Raw genomic sequence first — 23855 nt, forward strand, 5'->3', positions numbered from 1 at the left:
TTAAAGCTATTCCTTGAAACCACTCTTTACTATAATGTTATCATAATCACGAAATATGGCAGCGCCGCATTTTGACTTGGACCCATTCATACCAATAATATCTAATCCACTTAGCGTCCCATACTACTGAAACCCATTTCATTACAACCCTTACGAACGCAGCTAACGCAACCTTCGGGAGACATTCTACGATATTGTTGCAAATTCCAAACTCTAAATCGCTTCTTAGCTTCGACATTGAGAACGATTTGTTTGAAACGTTTATTTAAAAGCCGCTCCCTACGCTATCAAAACTAAATCTACTAAGCATAAACCCGACCGCCCTTGCAAGACATAAAATATAGAGGGCGGTCTGATTCACTTGTAAGTCCCCTGCACGTACTAAGTAATGACATTAGAAATAATGTTTCAATTCATTTTCATTGCGAATAAGTGTAGCGTAAAATGTGATCAAATATTTCATTTTAAATAAACTATCGCATTTAAATACACATCCATAGGCTACTACATAATATTATGAAGATACATTGATAAGTATGTTATGACACCCAATTGTTGTGTGGGTAAAATTGGGTAAACAGAATAAGTCGCGGTTAGTCTATTGATTAGTGTTATTTCAGCTAGGAACTTGAAAAGAGTTCCGAGGCCTTGATCAACTTTGACGACTAGTTATCAACTAACCAAAGAATATAAAAGGCTTGAATTATCTTGTTAAGATCAATACAACTTCTAATCGTATTTTCATAGTTTCTTGAAGCTATTCCCGTGTGGCGTACTGGAGACAGTTACAAAATTTGAACTCGTTTCGTTCTCTATCACTTTAAATTACTTACTGAATTATGGTTTTAATTCTAAACTTTCTTTCGTATAAAAATAATTATTACATTAAATCCTTATATAGGTTCTTGATAAAGCTCTGAATAGAAATTTAGAAAAAAGCCGTTCCAAAGATAGAGCTAACAATAAAATTTTATATAAAACTAGCTTCCGCCCGCGACTCCGTCCGCGCGGATGTCGGTCTTCGCGTGGATGGTTTATTTCTCCATTTTGAGTAACTCTGACAATGACATCTTATAAATTTCTATTGGACCCAAATACGGCTAGGCCTATAATAATAAGCAACATGTGTTCGCGGTTCTACTGAACAACGTCTATGGATAAAACTGAAAAATTAAGATTAATTTTTTTCTGTATATTTTTCCAGAATAAAAAGTACCCTATTTTACGCCCAGGATAATAAGGTATAATTATACCAAGTTTCATCGAAATCGAACCGTTAGTTTTCTCGTGATGCCTGAACATACAGACAGACAGACAGACAGACAGATAGACAGACAGACAGACAAAAATTTTTTTAATCACATATTTGGGTTTGGTATCGATCATTTTCAATATTTCAATATTTTCAATGTACAGAATTGACCCTTCTACAGATTTATTATATGTATAGATGTTGTAAAAATAAGTATGCATTTAAATGATTCTACATGAACACCAAATAACATTTAATCGCTTGAACCAAAAAGTATCTACACAAATATTTTGTTAACTAATAAATTCTTCCGTAACCGTGACACGAAAAATATAAGCACAACAAATTTTTGCACGTAATTAAGCAACGTACGTCATAAAAAAGGCTGTTATCATAGAGCGCTTCCCCAATCATTCGAGTAGATCTGAGGGCCGCAGTAAAGCACAGTTAAACGTCTTGTAGGTGTGAGTTCATCTCCGCAGGGCAGGGAACAAGCATCTGGAGCGGTAATTAAGCGCATCTGCCTACGTTCAATTTTGAAACGCGGCGGATGAGAGTTGGCCCGAACGCCGTCGGGTCCATTTGGGAGGGTAAAGCAAATTGCTAAACTTTCAATTAAAGAGTTGTTATTCAAACCGCTCTCCGTTCCTCGAGGAATTATGTTTTATTTCGCAATGAAAACTCTGATGGATACTTGTTTCCCATTCTACTTAGTAACAGTTTAACAATTTCTCAAAAGGAACAGTCGTGGCAATTTATTTTAATAATTGTCTATTGTAAATTGTTTTGGGGAACACTTTTCGGTGAATTGAAACGAATAAATTAGTAGCCGTTTAAACGAATAATAAAGTTTCCCTTTGTTCACGAGTGGGCATTATACGAAAACAAACCGACTTCGTCTCTAGCCTCAAAACACGCGAAATAAAAACTTATTAAAATTCAATAAGGTCACGACACAAAACAAAACGAAGAATGATATATCCTAAAATGCAAGCCGGCTTTTCTCATGGAAATCAGCAATTTTTCGCTGAAATTTAAATTCGCTCATACTAAATTAATTCTGAAAACTCGTATCAAACGCTGAGTAGTAATCACAAACGCGGAAGTGCTTTCATTCAGAGCGTAAACGAATGGTTTGTGGCAACATTTGTGTCCGAGTTAGCTGCATAGCGCAGTAACTGAATACGAGAATGTAAATAAGGCACAAGCAAGCCCCGGCCCCAGGGGCGAGTGGTGACGCGAAATTTTCCAACTGCACTTGTTTATATTCCTCTTCTTCTATAACAATAACATCATGTTCTACACTCTACAGTCAAGTGAATGAACTCACCAAACAAATTTACATAATGTGATGGATAATTCATACCTTCTCATTTCACTGAAGTACCAGGGCCGGATGATTGGCTAGAGGCCCTTATGAATGCAAAAAAATGTGATGGGTACTTTTTTTTTTCATTTATTATTCTCTTATTAACGGAATGGTTTAGTCGTATTAAGTATTTTTTGTAACTCAATTTTTAGACATTTGCCAAGTCACGTATTGATGGGTAATCCATAAGTGTCTGTTTTTTTTTAAGGATTCATATTAAAGACTATACATACACGTATTGTTTTGTATTATGTTTGTGAAGATAATATGTTTGCTGTATGCTTCATAGAAAGTTTTGGGGCATTTATTTGCAACAACCGGCACTGAATAAATCCGTAACATGTGATCTACATTCCAGAGTATACAAATGCATCTCGTATTGAAGATATGTCACAATGAACTTACGTATAAAATATAGTCATTTAAATATAAACTACAAATAGCAATTATTTTTTAGTTCATATAATGTTTGAAACAATGTTAATGAATGCCCAAACTTTCATGAAATTATTTACCTACACAAGACATAAAAATGTGTAGAGCCGCATATTTCTGTTCCTTGGGAAAAAAACCTACTGAACGGATTTTTGTTCGAATTTATACGATACATACACAGAGTTACATTTTTTGTTTTATTAAGAATAACAACAATAATGAGCAATAACCACTGTATAGTATAGTTATATAGTGAGGAAAATAAAACACATTAATTTTCTACGATTGGATATTTATTCTTAGCAACTTTAATATTCAATTTCTTTCATAATCTTAATTTGATGAATGGTGACAAGAACATTAAAACGATACAATTACATTTTTATTTATTGCAGTTGTGTTGGAGACAAGGTGCGCGTGCGTCTCGATGCACGGCCCGCGCCGCGCGTGAGCATGCTGGTGCACCTGTTGGTCCTCAGCACCGCACTGGCGGCGGCACCTAGCGGGAAACACGGTAAAATATATATTTTTTGGGAAACTCTTCATTTTTTATTTTTTTTAAACTATTGCATGGCTTCTATCGCGGGCCTTGAGCGCGGGGCCGAATCGAGAAATTCCGTAACGAACAAACCTCACGCTCCCCACTCCGACGGGCGGAGGTGTGGCTTGAAGGCATGCATGCAATAGCTTTACCGAGGTAGTCCCCGAGTGCCACACGTTGTTTTTTATGTTTGTAACGAATCAAGCACTAGACCGATTTCAAAATTATTTTCCAGCGTTGTTTGTATTGTCCTGGAGTGACATAGTGGATACTTACTAATTTATAATAATTTATATATTTTATTTAACCATTTATTGTACCACTCCATTTAACATTACAATGTACACTATATAATATACTTGTATTGATGCGAGGTAAAGTACAGAGTGTCTCAAAAGAAAGTTTATATTTTGTGGATGAATAAAAAAAAAGTAAGCGGTGTATTGAAAAAATGTTTATTAATTATTAAAGTGCATAATATGGGAATTTATTTCTTAAAAATAATATCGTCCAAATGCAGTCCATTGCGTTCACGGCACTCATTTAATCGAACAGTAAAATTACAGTATTTATGACAGCTCGGCAGGTAGACACAGTGATGGCTGCCATTTCGTGCTGGATATTTTCTTTTAAATGCTCTAGAGAAGTTGGTTTGTTGGCATACACTTTAGATTTAAGATAGGAGGATATAATATAATAGGTACATATAATTAATGTAATATATGTGTATATGTGATATTGTGTTGACATAGCCTGTACACTCAGGTATCGTATACAGGATATATATTATAAAGGATGGAAAAGTTTAAAGAATCTTTTTGGTATCTTTTGTGACCTACACAAAGCTAAAAATTGTTGTAACAACATTTGCGAACATTTCTTAGAGACTAAGATTACACAGTGTTCTTTTTTGTGTAATCTCATTAATAAATAAAAGGTTGAACTTAAAATGTCATATCCTCAGATAATATCCAAAAAAGTATGTAACTCATTATTATTAATGAAGACAAACCTTGCATGTACATTTATAGATATGAATGTTCCTTAGTGATAGAATTTTCCGACAAAGTATTTTATTTCCCAGAATTTTGAAATCGTTCTGTTTTGCATATATTTTCTTTATCTTTACTTTTTATTAATACTATCCTTTGATAATATATTAGAGTAATAGATGTGTATTTTATGATCTAAATTAACTATAATTATTATTTTATATGAAAAACATATACCTGCCATAGGTATTCTGTTTTATTCCGTTCAAGGATCAAATAGGTGTTCTTTGATTTTACAATAAAGTAGAACAAAAGCGCATCTATAGAAATTTAGTTAAATAATATGCTTACTAGAAGAATACTTAGAAAAACTTAAATAACAGTACCTATCATTGTTTTTATCTCACAATTAAAATCTAACATCCAATCTTATTAAGCTATTGCATAGCTTCTATCGCGGGCCTTGAGCGCGGGGACCGAATCGAGAAATTCCGTAACGAAAAAACCTCACGCTCCCCACTCCGACGGGCGGAGGTGTGGCTTGAAGGCATAGCATGCAATAGCTTTACCGCGGCAGTCCCCGAGTGCCACACGTCTTTTTTTTATTCTTCGTTCGGTAGGGATATATTGCTTCTACATTTTATAAAATATAATAACACAGGCCTTCATGCAGTAAACTGAATTAGCTAATAACAGATAAGCTTATTATATTGCTAACATCGTTCATAAAACAATAAGCACGCATTAAAGTTTCATCATACGCCTTTAGAAAATGATCAGCAATATTAAAAATTATGAATTAACTCTCTTCTTAATTTGTTTTATAAATAAGCTATCATAAAATCGCCTCTGATATTGGCTAAATAGTAATAATGGCAATCAATCAATCAATTAAAATAATTAATTATCAGCAATTCGTGTCTCCCACTATAAATCATATTAGTTTCACTAGACATTTTAGCACTTATTGACAACATTACACTTAAATAATTATAATCTAGCGATGTATGTACCTACCTATAAAAACAAACGAACATGTTGTTACATACCTAATTGGTAGATAAAATAGGTATGCATATTTTACTTAGGGCCGATTTTTCAATGCTTGGATAAAACTTATCCGTCCAATAAAGTATTACACGATAATATTAAAATGTCACGTGAACAGTCAAATACGGGCAATTAGAATACGTTTTTAAATAGTATCTAGTTTTATACATTATTCGACGAATAATTTTTAACCAAGGATTGAAAAATCAGCCCTTATAGAACAAACATTATAGAATCTTTGTTGCTCTACTGTTTAGTTCAGTTTTCTTTAGCATACAATAAAGCGTAGAAGTTGAACGTGAATATACATTATAAGATTTCCATATCAGCTTGAAAACAAACCAAGATTGTTTTAATTTAATTATTTTCATCGTTCTGTTCCTGATTTGCCAACTCTTTGGCTTAATCTAATTTTAGTTAAGTCAGGATGAAATTTGCTTTGGGAATTTCTAGATCGTTTGAGATCCGTATGAACTCAAAGCATAGTAGTCAATGAGTTAGCAACATCTAGATTTACGTTAACCCCATATAACTAAAGCGGCTAATACTAAAACAGAGGCTTAATTTGAACCAAAAGTTTGGAAATTATTAAATTTATCTAATACAAAATTATATTGCACAAATATCATATTTTCTGTAATTTTTATAATACCTTCAGCAGTACATATGCTAGGTCTAGATTGTTCTATTACCTGTAAAATAAATGTACTTTATATCCGTTCAAGCTTTCTAGTTATTGATTAACAAACACAAATCATTTATCATATCAGTAGAATGACAATATACTTCGTTCCAATCTTCGTTCACAGTTTATGTGTATATTTTTTATCTCTTTCATACTTGCCTAAAATAGGCAATAATAAAATCAACATAATTAAACATTCCCTTGCTACTTCCACCTTGAACAATCATAAATCTCAAAACATATTTGTCTTTATTCTCTTTCTTGTATACAATTAACATGATATAAAAAGTGTAAAAGTTTTTACAGAATTTCAGCTCCAAGATAAAATTATGCATTTATCGCTCGTCCGTAATAACTTTTGATGTTTTATACTGAAATATCTTCATCGAGCAGGCCTTGTTGTTTGCAAATAATAATATTAGTCTCGGTAAGTTAAAAAATATTCGCATCAAATTTGCATAAACCTTGCCTAAGCGCTCTTCTTACTTTTATTTTACTTTCTTCAATACTCAAGCGAGCCGGCGCGATTTTATTCATTGTGTTAATGGTTATTTCTCAAATAGGTGCTTTAAATATAGAATATTTAAGAACGATCTTTATTACTATAATGATTAGGTAGAAATTATTAACAATTATTTTATGTTAAATAATTAATATCATGAATATACTGAGAAAAACTGTAGTATGTATAAATAAAACAAAATTTACAGAGCCACTGTTATTTAAAAAATTAAAACAATATGGTTTCATATGAGAGAGTCTTTGTGTGAAATAAGCTTGAAGCTGCAATTAAAAATCATAAAACATGAACATAAAGCACCATATATTCGGTTTTCAAATCGATAAGATTTATTTCATCAATATTATAATCCTAAGGTACCTATAACACTCCTTCGTGGCCACTAACAATTCAGAATAAAAAGGAAAACGATGCCTTTGTGAACTTAGAACTGAATCCCGGGAGGTTTATGTCTTTTCGGATCAGGCGGCTTACCGGCGCACGCGGGAACTCCTTTCGTTTATAAATATTTACTTCATGAAATAACGCGGCCGAAGCTTAGCTCAGTCTTACATACCGGCTGCTGGCAGGTGATAACTGCCAAATGACAAAAAACACCCACCTATTTACTCTCATATTTTTTCTATTAGAAAAATACTTATGAAATATTATTTTCTTTTCGGCTGACTTTTATCTGTATTAGTTTTGACGTGGCATTAATTTTATTACTTTTATATTATTTTGTTAACGTTGAAACATGTTTGTTATTTAACAAGTTTGGGACGTTTTTGCATGTGCTAGTTACGCTTTTTCATTGTTGTTATTTGTATCTTACATTTTTTTCTGTTGTAGTTAATTTCAGAAACTAATACATTTTATCCCACTCTACTTGATTGTATTAGAGAAAATATAATAAATATAATATTGATTATGTCAATCACAGAGTAGGTTTGATTTTAAAAAAGCATATAAGTTTGAAAATCCATTCCAATCAACCAGTGTATCATAAATGATAGGAGTTAGTGACGTGTGATAACACAGCCGATGGACGTGTGAACGCCATTCATCGCTGGTCAATAACGTGCGCTCGTGAAAAGTTACATCCAATTAGCAGAAATCGATGACGCGCGAACTTTACCCGCCCAAACGAATTTGACAACCGCTGTCATAGCTTAAAACTCAAATTCATGCTAAAATTATTGCACGGTCTGTCGCAGACATGACTGCATATAGCGCGCGATAGCCCCTCCATCGATGTATGCGATCATCATAACACAATAAGGCTTTGTTTTCAATTTCGCTGTAAAAATATTTTTAGTTAACACTTCTTGTACTTTTTTAACTATTCTGCTTTGTATAATGGAGTTATGTTGATTTCTTTTTGTTTTCGGGTTCGATGAAGTATAAATCGCGAGTTATTTTCACATTACTACAAACCGTTAAATACGTTCGTATCTCTATTATTGAATTCTAAAAACAACTTCTTACAAAAAAAACACATAATGTATAAAGTAAAACGAATTCAAATAGAAATACCTACTGACATATTGATGATCACAAGAAAAGAAGAATCAAGCATAATCTTGAAAATCAGGTTCAAAAAATTAAATCTTATAATTTTATCCCTCCAAAAGTTTTATAATGAAATTACATAATTTTCACCACCTTTACACTGATTGCAGAAAAACGAGGATGGGTGATAAATTCTCAGATATCGTTAGGAAAGTTGTGAAAAAGTGCCCATCGCAATAACATCTTTCATAGTCAACTTCTTATCGCACGTAGAGCGAAACATTAAGAGATATTCCTTTTAAACATTATTTACAAATGAAATATTTTACTCTTTTAACATCAATCTTAATATAAAACGTATAAAACAACAAATGAGACAATAATATCTTTGATAAACATTGAACACTCTATATTATGTATTAACAAAATTATATTATTTTATTTGCATACACATTAATTAATTATCTGTTTTGCATTATCTCCGCAAACATATCATACTTATTATTATTAGCACCAAATGATGATTATAATTAGTAGTCGATATCAATACGAATAAGGTAAAGGCCCCTAATACGGCGGTAGTCAAAATCGCTTCCTAATACGGTGGTATTTCTATTTTCGAGTTTTATTCCTGTTTAATAAATTTTAAGTACACCAAAACGTAAGCTATTTATTCCAAATTTATTACTCCATGACTTAACTAACGTTTGCAAGTATAGCACATAGACAACACAACAATATCAATCAATCTGTGTAACGGCATCGACATGAGAGGTGTTTCCATACAAACGCGAAACAACAAAAGTAAGTACACTAATATTTATAAACTAAGTTTTTCGTATTAATAAGCCGTTCAAGTTTGTGTATGTATTGTTTATTACATTTTCCTACTATTACACTCACTATTTAAATAGCTTGTTTCATATTTGTAAGTCATTTTCTACCCAAAAAATAAGAAATAAAATACCGCCGTAATACGATACAAATTTTATAGATTAATCCTAATACGGTGGCATAACTCCGAAATAGGAAAAATGCTGGGCATGTTTAATTGTTTATAACTTTCATTTTATTTACTTATTGAATTAATTCCAAGATTAGTTGAAATATTTATTAATCTGATAAATTAGAAACCATATTCTGCGGTATGTGTTCTTAATTAGAAATCCAGTTAAATATGAAAACGGTTGAGTACTAAATGTTTGTTTCTTAGAAGGGGTAAAAATAGGAAGGTGTATTTTAATGTATCACAAATCATTTATTTTGTATAACTGTTGATTCGAGTTTGACACATCTGAGCCAAAAAACTGTTATCATTTGATTAAGCATTTACATTCTCTTGTTTATCGAATTTTTGATGGGTCAGAATTAGGATTATTAAAAACACGAGTAGTTTTCCTATTACGGTGGTAGATATTTCCAGGTAACTCTGTATTAGGTTATATGATCTCCTATTACGACCCTAATATAATAGAACTTAAAATTACCAGATTTAGGGTTGCGTAAATAAATAAGAAGTGTTGTGTCTTTTTTTGTGGATTCTTAAAATAAGAATAGATATGCGTGTTTTTTTTTCGATAAAACTAAAAGCATAAATGAAACACATTAAAAGTGAATCAACGTAATCAAACCAATGGTCAATGAATAAAAAACTTACAATTTACTTTACTAACACATTCCTATTATTTAACAAATATTATTTGTACGGAACTTCAATGAATATAATTTCTGACCCTCCGTATTAGGAGCCGCCTACCGCAGTATTAGGCTCTGACCAAAATCATACCTCCGTATTAGGGAAAATCGACCTGACTATTTAAATATTTTTTTAAAATAAGAAATATCATGAAAATAAACATAGACTCAACAGCAATACAAAATTTAAGTTCCACTTTTAACGATAAAGTGGTTTGGCACCTTTAGAAAGACTTACAAATGCTTATTTTTGATACTTACTTTCAAATGTTGCGAAATACCTCCGTATTAGGTGCTTTTACCTTAAGTCCGCATTATATACCTAATTCGATATTTTGTCAGCTGGCATCATAGAAATCTAATCCCACCAAAAACATAAATGTAAAAATTGGAGCCGAGTTCAATCGTTGACTTAATTTGCCAAAAAAAGAAATGAGATCTAAATGTGTGCCAAGTTCTGCAGACAGTCCAGAAATTTATTTACAAAGATGTATTAAGTTCTGAGGTTGACTGAAAACTCAATTGTTTTATTTTCCCTTAAAGAACAATGTTTATTCCAAAATATAACTTTTTTAATTTGAAAAATATAATTATTTTCACAAACGATCTTTGCATCTTGGTAATAATTACCAAGATGCAAAGATCGTTGTAGAAGAATCGTCGCCTTACTCCATGACGTTACGGTATTAATGCCATGACGCGATCTTGAAATTTTACTCTAAACGCGCCTAAAGATGTTTCACTCATATTAATATTACGCAAATTAAATCATTTCGACCTTCGACGAAGCCTTCTTCCATTACACCATTTATGGTAATTATTTTTGCATGCTTGTATTAGCTGAACATGTTTGTGCTTTGCTTTATTAATATAATTGTATCACCATTGAATACAATGTTTAAAGCAAAATAAAGATTTAATTTATTTATTTATTTACACTGAAATTAAAACTAAACTAAACACTCATAAATAAAGAATAAATAAATGTGTAAATATAAAGAATAAATAAATAAATAAATGTGTAAGTGTCTCATAAATAATCTATATCTCAGTCATTTACTGATGGATTTCAAAATTTTTTTCGGCCACTGATTAGTTTTAATATATTTTTTAAGACTAGTAAGGTGAATATACTATTTTCTATTTTTTTAAACTTTTCCATTTTTCCATACAAACAAAATTAATGTCATTGAAAAAAAAATTAAATACAGATAAATTCAGTATTTTCTGATTTTTTCCTTTGTACACTCACTATTACCTAGTTGATTACAAAATTTGAACTTTCTAGGTCATCTGGAAGTGGGTTAGGTTTTGTATATATCTATAAGTCAGTCAGTCTTAAAAATTGCGATTTTTGGATATTAATATCTACGCAACTGTTTAATCTGTATTTAAGAAATTTAAGGTTCTTGTTTATCTTGAGGTCATCTTGATATGTACCAAATTTGGTTTATTTAACTTAAATAGTTTTCAAGTTATAAGGGGGTGAAAAGTGTTTTCTTCGCTTGAACTCGGCTTGACACGCTGCCGCGTGTCTAGATTAACATGGCACAGTTTTTTTTTAGATTTCTATAGTAATAGTAATAGATATTCTACAGATTTTATGAATAATTCAAACAAAAGTTTTGCTAATAGTAAAAGAATTGTTTACAAAAATTAATCTGTGGCAATAATTCGCATATAGGTATTCAGAAAAATACTAAAAAATATGTCTTATCAAGGCACAAAAAACAAAACCCAATTAACCTCATTCATACAAGCAATCACCTCATCAGTACATAACCTACAAATCGATAAACATATTATTCAAATTTGACACACTTCGCGGAATAATCGCGTACCTACCAATCAAACGGTCAAATTAGTAGCACACAACCTACTTTTGAAAGTCAGTGTAAAAAATAATTTTATTAACGAAATTTAGAACTGAAAGCCTGAAGAAGTAATAATTTGTCAAATCATGTCTGAAAACAAAAGCAAAATGCTAAAGTAAGTGTAGCCCCTCGGGTGTAGTGCGCGCGGTCGGTCCCGTCTTTGTCATTTTAATTTTATATTCAACGACGACACTGTTACGTCGTATATAAAATTAAAATTTTAAGTATTTTCATAATAGCCATTCAGTTTTATTGTGTTGCTTTTATCATATACATGTAACGTAAGATAAAGAATGTCGTCAAGTAAGGGATTAAAGAGATGAAAAAAGCACTAAGTTTACTGTGAAAAATATTTGTGTCAACTAAATTTGCAGTCACAAAAGATAGAACATTTTTCTAATTGCTGATTCAATTTAGATGGAATTCTAAATATACTAATTGAGTTGAAATAAATGAAAGCACGCCGCTTATGTACTAAGTAATTAAAACAATCATTATAGATATATCCAATATTTTTCTTTAATTTTTCGTCTTCTCGTCTAAAAATTTATGTCGCTGTGTTTAGTGGTTTAAATAAAATGCATACATATTTATCAATAACAATTTTCTTTACAATAACGTTTATACTCGTAATAATTCGATTCTATTAATACAATACACACAAGATATTCAACAAAAATAGAATCCTAGCTGTTCTTGCCTCATTGAATCTTAAGAGTTTCTATATTTTTCGAACAAAGAGTCTTTGATATGTGAAACACATAATATTATACATATAAGTATATACTTACGTTCTATAAAATTCAATAGTTCTATTTTACTGTTTCAATACTGCGCTAAACTTTCATTTTATAGTTTTATAAATATATCGAAAAATCCAATTTCAAATTCTGTCAATAACATCTTAGTAAGTGCAAAATAGTACTTATACATATAAGAATATAGATAATTACCATTATTAATTATGCGTAGTAGGTACTTCAAAAAACTCTTACAGAAACTAATATAGAAATTGCCCATAGCATCTAATCCTCATTATATATAATTGATCAAATTTATTCTCAATTGAGTAAACTGCTTTTGTTACTTACATTAACGATATTGACTTTAACAAACGCGAAGCTTTTTAACGAATTAAAATCCATTAGTACCGTCTAACAACTAAAGTGATTATAAAATAAAATGCTATAAGTGAGGTTGCCTAAAGTGGTCGGTTACTCTTTATAAAAAACGAACAGATATCTGCAAATAAAATGGAAGCAGAAGGTTTAATAATCTTTATGAGGTACAAATCGCTCGTTATGTAAATTGAATCTCTTGCAAATTTAAATCGCTTTCATAAGCCAATTTGCTCAGTAGAAAAACAATGGAGTAGGCATTCCCTGAACAAAGGTTTCCTTAGAATTGAATTCCACTTCGCTATCTAAGAATATAAAACCTTCAATTTACAAAAAAACATGTTAATTAGCAAATAACAACTTTGCCACTTTGTCGTCGAAGCTATAAGCGGATAATCTGAACTTAAAATATAACTGTTCAGCATTCAACCTAGACAGATTAATATCCGCATATAAAATATGAATTCATAATAATATGAGAAAAACCCGGCAAGTGATAGTAATAAAAAGCAGCAAATAGTAGTAAGTTAAGCGCCACAATGACAGAGCGAGACACGATGTCAAGTACAGAAAATTATGTCCATTCAAGCAGTGCACCCGAGGATTAAGCGAAACGAGGACGCATCTTCAGGCTGACTCGCGACTCGCGCCCGCACCGACAGAATACTTCAACCCTCGCTTTAAGCACAAGTTCACTAATTAAAACGCTTGTTGCAACACAATTTCGAAACAATGCTGTCTTAGATAAATTGCATGATGGTAAGCCTGCTTAATAGATTATCTTCGAAATGAATGAGCTCCTGTGTCAAAACATAAATATGTATATTTTAAATTTCTTGTTAAGAATATAATCACAAGTCATATAATTTAATTTTCCTTGTAATAGGAAAACTATTTCAAAAGCTAGGTAAATAAGCTTTACTTACTTTCCTATGCGTATTCAATCAAATATAATGGCAAATTATTGTATTAATATATCATTTTCTGTGGTTATGCTAACCTGAATTGCTCACTGATATCATTTTATAATTTAATAATGAACAAACAATTGAAAATAAATATAATCGAAATAAATTTAGAACATTTAAAATTAAAAGCATTTGTGTTCAAATACATATGCACTCGTATTTTCACAGTGCACACTATGCACAGTAAATTATGTGATGAAAATATTTGTTGCTATTGGTTTCTAAAGAGTAACGTTACTTAAAAGCAATACCTACTCTAAATCATTGAAAATAATTTTAATTGCTGAACAAAGTCGTTCAATTCAAATAAATAATCGCGAAAATCGGTCATTAAAGAAAGATGTCTATATAGCAGACAAAAGTAAAAAGACACTGGATAATGTCCTCTGGCACTAATTAAAACTTCGGGAGCGGCGTGAAAAAGGGTTAAGAAATATGGCGTTTGGTGGATAGTAATGACGCTGCGGTCGTGCTTAATATCCTCAGTTTTTCTTCGCGACTTGAATTAGAAAATGAAATCGTTTTAATTTCCTTAAACGATTTTCTTTTATAAATATTAAATACGTTTCGTGATAAATATATCTTGAAAACTTTATTAATTTATACAGTACTAGCGGTCCGCCCCGGCTTCGCCCGTGGTACATATTAACGTTTTCTCTACATAAGAACCATCCTCGTACTTCAAGGAATATAATAAAAAAAGAATTATCGAAATCGGTTCAGCCGTTCTCGAGTTATGGAATTACAACGAAAAGTGGCATTGATTTTTATATATTAGATATAAATGTTTTATAACGGTAGAAATATGGTCGATACAAGTTACATATGCTGCTACTTCGTGTGATAAATTATTGATCTTGTGGTTACAAGGTGGGAAGTTATTCCTTGTACTTACCTGATAGTCCCGGTCTAAGTGGGCACAGAAGGCTAATCACTTACCTACTCGGCTACAGTAATCGATAGTTTACGCACGTCCCTACATTAACACCACGCAAGGACGATCATAACACATTATGGCGTATACAAATATAGCTATAGGTTTTAATTTCTAAGATCAGAAAAGAGATGAAGTATTATTAATTAATTCCCTCATCAATCATTGCCACTTTCTGCCTTGAAGCCAACGTCATTCACATTGTAACAAGTCGGCAAAATACAGCGAAAATAAAAGTTCGCGTTATTTTGCTGTAACGTACATAGAATAACTTTATCAAAACAGCTGTTTTCGACTCGTATAAACAGAGGAAATGCATGAATTGATTGGCCTTGTATTGATTTTTACATTCTTGTTTATGTACAAATCAATATTTTGATTCAATTTTCAAATATTTCAAATTCCTTTTTGCAAAATATCTGGAAAATATTTATTAATATATATTCAATGTTAATATTATAATATTTATTCAATGACACAAAACATGGAATATTCCACGGTGTTTACATCGTTGAGACGAAACGATTGCTGTGTGAAAGTAATCTTTTGATATCCGGTCGAGTCTGCAGTGAGGCAATTAGACACAGGAAGGTCCCTAATGGGGAACACAGGCATAAATGTAATTTCGAACTCAAAACCTTAATGAAACAATCGTTAGTTTTAATGAACCATTGCTGTGTGCAATCGTTAAATTCTAGCGTGGAAGAGGTATCTTGAAAACAGCTTTTCTTGTTTTATAATTATTTTGTTTATGTTGTGTTTGTGAATTAAATATGTCAACTATAACCACAGAATACATTATAGTAGCTAAACGCTACTATAACGTAAGTCATAGCAAATATAATAATCTTTAGAAAACTGATGATATAAATTTATACGTTAAGTATGCTCCGACGATGAATGTACGCTCAGTTTTTCTAATTTAACGTGCGAATTAAACGCATTTAATGTGGTATAATATTATTTTATTTAACGCTCCAAATATCCACAATTCGAATACCAGGAAAGATAAATAACAGCTCAATGAATAGATGGCATATCTCTAATGAAACGCGATAGAATCTGAAATATGGACAAGACAAAACATTTGATGAACGTAACTAAAAGAACAATCAAAGTCGTTGCGGACTCCACATCGACGGATAGCTGCAATCAGCCGCAGTGAATACTAACCCAATTTGGGGTTGGACCATCTGAAAAATATTTTTCTTCGCTTGCAAATCATCTCGTCAGTTGTTTTTGTTAAAAGTTGCCATGCCGAGCCGAATTCAGTCAAATTTATTCAAGTTTATTCAAACCTAACAAGGCGTAGACGTATGAAAACTCATTTAAGGTTCACCGCAAAAACTTTCGGCCGACATTAGATAAACAGGTAGAAGCTGGTGGACGTCAGCCCCTCCCCTGATAAACTGACAAGATCCGAACTCTCCTTTAATTTCAATTTCCTCACTCGTTCCCCAACTTTAACTATTGTTTTGCTCTTTGTAGATTGAAAAAGAAAGGAAGTCCCAGTATTTACCTCCAAGTCTTTTGTTAGATACTTTTGTTTTTGCCTAAAAGTTACCAAGCTACAATTCAGATCTAAAGGAGTTTCTCTCTCAATTAATTATTATCGATGGTACAAATTTAACTCTATTGTTAAAATTCAACAAGCAAGTAACTTTTAGACATTAAACAATATGATATTATAATCTTCAAAACCTATTTCATAAATCATAATTCTTTGTAACTTGTAATGGTTAACCTGATTTAAAAAAAAGCAACTATTTATATAAAAATATGCAATTATCTTTTTATATTACTTCATAGTGAAAACATGTAGCAAGTCGAAATATTATCAATGAAATATTTCAACTTGCTAATTTATCACCTCGATAATCATGGAAACTTAATCAATATTTATTTTTTGGAAATTGTGTAAATTGTATAGCAAGTTTAGTATAGGTACCTTTGTTTTCTTGCTTATTAATATTATGCATTTCAGATACAATTACTTTATTATTCTTATAATAAACAAGTTATTTATGATATACTAGCTTCCGCCCGCGACTCCGTCCGCGCGGATGTCGGTCTTCGCGTGGATGGTTTATTTCTCCATTTTGAGTAGGTACCTCTGACAATAAAATCTTATAAATATCTATTGGACTCAGTTCCCAAATACGGCTAGGCCTATAATAATACGCAACGTGTGTTCGCGGTTCTACGGAACAACGTCTATGGATAAAACTGAAAAATTAAGATTTATTTTTTTCTACGTATTTTTCCAGGATAAAAAGTATCCTATTTTACGCCCAGGATAATAAGGTATAATTATACCAAGTTTCATCGAAATCGAACCGCTAGTTTTCACGTGATGCCTTCACATACAGACAGACAGACAGACAGACAGACAGACAGACAAAAATTTTTTTAATCACATATTTGGGTTTGGTATCGATCCAGTAACACCCCCTGCTATTTATTTTTTCAATATTTTCAATGTACAGAATTGACCCTTCTACAGATTTATTATATGTATAGATATTATAGTACACAATTTTAACAACACGTTAGGACTGAGACAAGAATAATTTCGCTGCTTAATACACTAGTCAAAATAAATTACATTACGAGAAGAAGTGCGATTCTTCGTCACGCGATCTCTAATGGCGTAATAAAGTTAGGAGAAAGAAAACTTTGTAGCGAAACGGCAGCGGGCTGCTCTTTTGCGTATTATTAACATCGCCAGTGTAACGCGAGCCGAGGTGTCTTCTTCATTCCTTGATAATGGAGTAACTTTCTTGTAAGGAAGGAACGGAACGGGTCACATTAAGCTGGTCGTATTGCAAAATCTGTTTGTACTAAAGTCGTCACGTGCACCCGCTGATGAGCCGTAGACGTGATATCACTCACTTGTACGTGACGCTCACTTTATTTGAAATTTTGTGGACTTTAATGCGACGAGTTAAACAACGACAATCTTAAATGCATCTAATTTCATGTCTGTGTCTTTTTACAACTTTTTGCCAGATAGAAGCTATTCCTGGTAATGACGTATGAGTAAAGCAACTATAATATATATATTCGTCTCCATTTATATATTATAAGCATAATTATGAAAATGAGAAATGGGAAAAGTTTACGTCGGTTGCTTCGTTGAGTTGGAGCCGAAATTTTTAATGAAGTCTAAATTTTTTCGCTTTTTACGCACAAATTTCTCATTGTTTGTAGCTGGAACAAGAAAAGTTGATTTCGAAAGCGCATATTTTCTATAATGAAAATAATTAAAACTTTATGTTTACCTCATATAATAAAATAGTGATGATCTTAAATAATTTATTATTACTACTTTCATGCCACTGAGTCATTTTGACTCTTGATACTTTTCGAAAATAAAAGAAATATTTCGTCTTCTTATAATCTTTAAAATATTCATCGTGCAATTACCTGATATGGGAAGTAAACAGAAATCGGGTAATTTTATGCTGACGAATATTGATATTCATAAATCAACGTAGACAGACTACGTTTCTCTACGGAGGAGCAAATTCTATATGGAAATAAGAGTGTGGAACTCGATCAAGTCAATATATCACACGATCCGTAGATTACCAATCATTGGATACGCTTTTTGGTGGAATCTCGGGTATCTATCGCGAAATATTTTCCGTGACCCAACATCTCTGTAGTTCGGATGTGTTCGATCCGACTACAAAGGCACCTTAAAGGGCTTTCATGATGACCTGCGCACCGATTGGATTAGGCAATTGGAAATTTGATCTTGCCTGCCAATTTTGAACAAATTGTTCTCCAATGAAGATAACGTAGCTACATTTGCAGGGAGTTTAAGCGTTGTAAAACTATTTCTGATAGAAATTGTATATTTTGATGTCGTTATTTTAAAACAGCACTATTAGTGAGGGCTCCATTGCGTAAAACATTATTTCAAACATATTTCAAAATAATAATTATAATGTTCGAGAGTACGAAATGAGAAAAAAATTATACTGAGTGAAATATCCCATCAACATTTACAGTCAAAAATATCTATACTATAATATTATAAAGCTGAAGAGTTTGTTTGTTTGAACGCGCTAATCTCGGGAACTACTGATCCGGTTTGAATAATTCTTTCGCTGTTAGATAGCTCATTTATCGAGGAAGGCTATAGGCTATATTATATCATCACGCTACGCACGGGAGTGAAACCGCGTGGAGCAGCTAGTAATAGATAAAAGTTGATAAATGCGACATACAGCTATTCATTTTACTTATTCTCGTCTTATATTTCAAGTATATGTGAAATATAACCATATTGTCACAGTCGTTCATTGAACGCCGACGTTCTTTTATTATATTATATCACTCTGCAAACACGGGCGAATCCTGGATATAAAAGTCAAAAATACTCTTACTTTCATGGTTCAAGAGTCAAATATTAACACCAAAAGATATCAAATACGCCATAATTTATAAAGGCCCATAAATATTCACATAACAATATTATTTAAGCTTCTCGTTTATATCCTTATAGGCCTGTCACACAAAATGCTGACACATCTTCTACGTTATAGCAATTTTATGAGCATTACAAAATACGATACAATTTTGCTTTATATGTATGAAGAATATTACACACAGTTAGCACACAGGAACTAGCTCAATGTGATGCATCATAAACATCTAATTACGGCACCAATTTCATGCAATCTATCATCGTAGTAAACAAAAACAAACGCTAACGCAAAACGGCGCGCTATCTGCAAAAAGCAGATCAGAACACAAGCTGTGCTACGACCACATTAATAATTTATCAGCCACATGACGGCTGTTTGCTAATAAAGCGTGAATTCACGTTGGAAATATTAATAAAAGCAGCTTGCAGCCGGAACTCGCTTCGTCGGAACCACGCGGCCCGGCCACCCAATGACAAATGACCAGTTGGAACTTTCATTTAGTTTCCATTTAAATTAAACAAGCAAATCAGGAAACATTGTCTGCAGCAAAAAATCAAAATGCAATTACTGTTCGCTCCCTTATTTATGGCATTATTGTTTAAAGTTCATTACAGTTAATAATAGTTATCATAAATTATGTCACAAGCGTACTTACCTCGTTGTATATGCCCTTTTTATCTATATACTGTTAAAACTATATAAAATGTGTAGAGGTTCATGATCTAAAGTTAAAAAAATAATCACAAATTTTGATTAAAAACTTAAGCGTATTTATTGCAAGATAAAAAGACGATTCCCTATTTCAAGTATTTTTTTTTAATTTTTCTAAAGTAAACGCTGTAAAAAAGTTAATTAGGAGAATAATCACAAAATTATTCAAGCGAATTCAACAGACTGTATATCAAACATACATTAAAATAATTGTACAGTATAATTTACACGTAATTAAAATATGCACGTTTTTCAGGATCTTCACTAGGCATGCATTATTCTAAGTATTCCTTCATATCCTGGTCTGATTTAAATATTTAAATCAGTGAATTCATGAAGCGAGCACTTTTTGCTTAATATTGTGTGCCATACTGATTTATCATTTGCGTGATGGTCGACATCGCAGGCGCTGTCTCCAAGAGAAATATATGGCCTCCTTGAAGCGCAGAAAGATGGGTAATTTCATTGAATTTATGAACGTATCACCGTCGAAATTGCAAACTTGAAAATTTCGCCGTAAAATTGCGATAAACATTGTGTCTGCGTTTCTACAATGTAGCATTATAATTTCTATAAATTAATAGTTTGAGCCATTTAAACGTTTTAAAAGTATTAAGTTTAAAAAGTTTAATGGCTTGTATGCCTAATTAGAATACAGTTTGAACCAATGACAAATCGGTGAAGATGAAAATATAATATTATTTAGCTTTATAATAATTTAGCTCATTCGTCTACAACATAATATGTATTAAATCACCTCATTATATAAATTAGTCATAGATATGAAACTATTTTTAAAGATTTCCAAAAAAGACATTTGAATTATTAATTTAAAGAACACCCGTTCCATAACTTTCCTAACTATTAGCAGTCCAGTTAGTTGACACACTACTAGGTCTTAGTAGAGCAAATGTAGTCGACAGTATCGTAGAAACTTTGTAGCGACAGTCCTGATAAGCCCATACTGGGAAACTTGCACGACTTCCCCGTTCATCAGTCTTAAGGCGTATTCAAACAATTGTTCCAGCCTTTTGTTGACCGCATTTTAACGACCAGAACTTTATTGCTTTTGTTTGTTATGTCGATTATACATTAATCGATTGCGCTCAAATGACCTCCTAATAACTGCTACGATGGTATTACACAATAATTTGGAAAATATGGTTGGTCTGATGAAATGAATACATTGGTCAATGACGAATTCCCGTCTCGAACATTTGTACCTACAGAGAACAATATGATTAGATGATGAATTTGGTAATTCAGATGTTTTTATGTGGGTGTATATTTTAAGAGAAATAAAATAACTTGTATTAATTGAAAATTTTTCGAAAATTTCTAACTCTAATTTTCTACAAAGTAAATTTTTTGGAAGCGTTTTATTATTATAAATGATTAAAACTGTACATTAAAGCAAATAATAGAATGAGTGTAACACGTTTATTTCTGCAGGCGTGAATAAAAATATTTTTTTTAGTGGATGCCGTGTTCAATCCTCGTTAGAGATACAAAACGTATCTAGGTCTAATAGATCATAGAGTACCGACCTACTTGCTTGTAATAAATCGATCAGAAATCAGGGACATATGAGCAATTTATTTATTTCATTACCATACGAAGAAAAAATATCTAATAATTAATTTAGTGTTAGAAATACAGAAAGTAAAAATAGCTTAACCTGATAATAATTACTATTTAAGAATTTGATTCAACAAATAATTTCTACTCAATCACTAGCAATTTAAAAAAAATATTTTTAATATCCAAGTACCTATTTGTAATAAATAACAAAGTAAGCAAAAGTAGAAAATTGCGAATGCAAACGGATTAATTTAAAAGTAATCTCCTAAAGGTATTTAAAATATTCTAATAATACCCTCGGGTATGCGAATTATCACTGCAATTTACAAGTTTATTTCGAAAATTATCGAGAATACCATTTATTATCGCTTACAGGCACTAGAAATATTGGTAAACCTTGAAATTATAAAGACACTAAGAATTGACAAGTTATATCAGTGAATGAAAACCAACAATTCCTTACTTTATAATCTTAACAATCATGGTGACGACATGTAAAAACAAAATTTTGTTTCAGGGGGTAAAGAAGTGCCAGAATTCGGAGAGCCAATCACAAATCTGACAGTTCCTATCGGCAGAGACGCGGCGTTCAAGTGTATCGTCGTCAATTTAGGCAATTACCGGGTAAGTACGCTTCTAATTCAATCTATTGAAGCCGCAATCTGCCGCGTGAAACACATCCTCAAGGAAATTTAAACCGAAATCTACACTTTTAATTCAAGATATCTTTAATAAGTACCATATTGTTATTTTATGTAAAATTATGTAGATAATTAAGAAATACGCCACGAATTGGAAAACTCCGTCGTTTCTGGGAATATCTTAGTGACAGGCAGAATAAATTAGGTCAAAAGATGTTCAACAACCTTGTTATCACTAACAAACTTAATTTTATTGGCAGTGCCTTCCCTCAGCTGTTTAGCTATGTAAAAGCAAATATTGTTTTCTATTAATATTACTTTAATATATTATTCAAAGGCGCCCAACATTAGGTTGCCTTCTCGTAAAACTTATATTATATTGGGGTAGTTTTAACATTCAACCCAAGGAAACAGAAAGCATATAGAAAAGGTTAAATTTTGATGAACTGGTCCCAACACAATTCATATTATTAAACCATTGGCACAATATTCACAATTATTAATTTTACTCGCAGAATAAACTTCTTTTTGAGAATTAATTATTCAGAGCGTTAAATAGTCAGAGCGTACACAAAACATTTCTGTCTAATGAATAATGTGTAACCTACCTTTTGGGAAATTAAAGAATCAACATAGCATTACAGAATAAGATGCCTTGATTAGGGCGGTGCCGTTAATACCGAATATTTGCCCATTTAGGGCTGCCTATTGGAACGAATTTATGTTTACTAACATAGAAATTTACATTTATAATCTTTTTTTATGGCAGAAACTATACAGTCACAGGTAGAGAAACAAAATGCAGTACATCAAATTTCAGCCTTACTGTGTATTAATTATCTATCTAATAATGGATTTCGTTAATAACTTGATGTTTAGGAAACAAAATTAAGTACAATTTCTTACGAAATATTTTTCTGAAAATAACCAAAATCAGAAAAAAGACTATATCTTAGCAACCCTAGCTGAGCAGCTACCATTTACTTAATGTGACCTGTTCACCTAATAAGCTATTTTGTTACTTAGTCGGAATTTAGAAGAAATAATAAATAAGGATTTACTTCAGAAGTAAGGCTAAAATTCACAAGTCAGTTTACCATTAACACATTTTCGTGGTTATACAAAAATAATAATAGCATTTTAATGATATAAAACTGAATATAATTAAACCGCATTTTCTCTTTCACCAGGTGGGTTGGGTTAAAGCAGACACGAAGGCGATCCAAGCGATCCACGACCACGTGATCACGCACAACCATCGCGTCTCAGTATCACACTCGGATCACTCCACGTGGTACCTGCACATCAAGAACGTGCAGGAGGAAGACCGGGGGCAGTACATGTGCCAAATAAACACGGATCCCATGAAGAGTCAGGTATGTTCTTTTTTATATGTCCTTATCTAGTACGTAGTGTGACGATATACTATAGTGAAATACCTATAATTAGCGTATTTGAATTATGATTTTATTGTTATAATAAGTAAGGAATATAAATCTATACTTATATTATAAAGCTGAAGAGTTTGTTTGTTTGTTGTCCGTTAATTGAACGCGCTAATC

General features: G+C 32.0%; 1 protein-coding gene across 1 annotated transcript in view; it reads left to right on the plus strand.

The window, feature by feature from the left end:
* Positions 1-23855, plus strand: part of LOC123693023 (lachesin-like) — a 51608-nt gene that overhangs the window by 22719 nt on the left and 5034 nt on the right. The window contains exons 2-4 of the mRNA XM_045637893.1: positions 3452-3570; positions 22170-22276; positions 23484-23669. Of these exons, the coding sequence (XP_045493849.1) occupies positions 3510-3570; positions 22170-22276; positions 23484-23669 (354 nt within the window). The 5' untranslated portion in view covers positions 3452-3509. The remainder of the gene's footprint in view (positions 1-3451; positions 3571-22169; positions 22277-23483; positions 23670-23855) is intronic.

Source organism: Colias croceus, chromosome 1, assembly GCF_905220415.1.
Source record: "Colias croceus chromosome 1, ilColCroc2.1".
Lineage (NCBI taxonomy): Eukaryota > Metazoa > Arthropoda > Insecta > Lepidoptera > Pieridae > Colias > Colias croceus.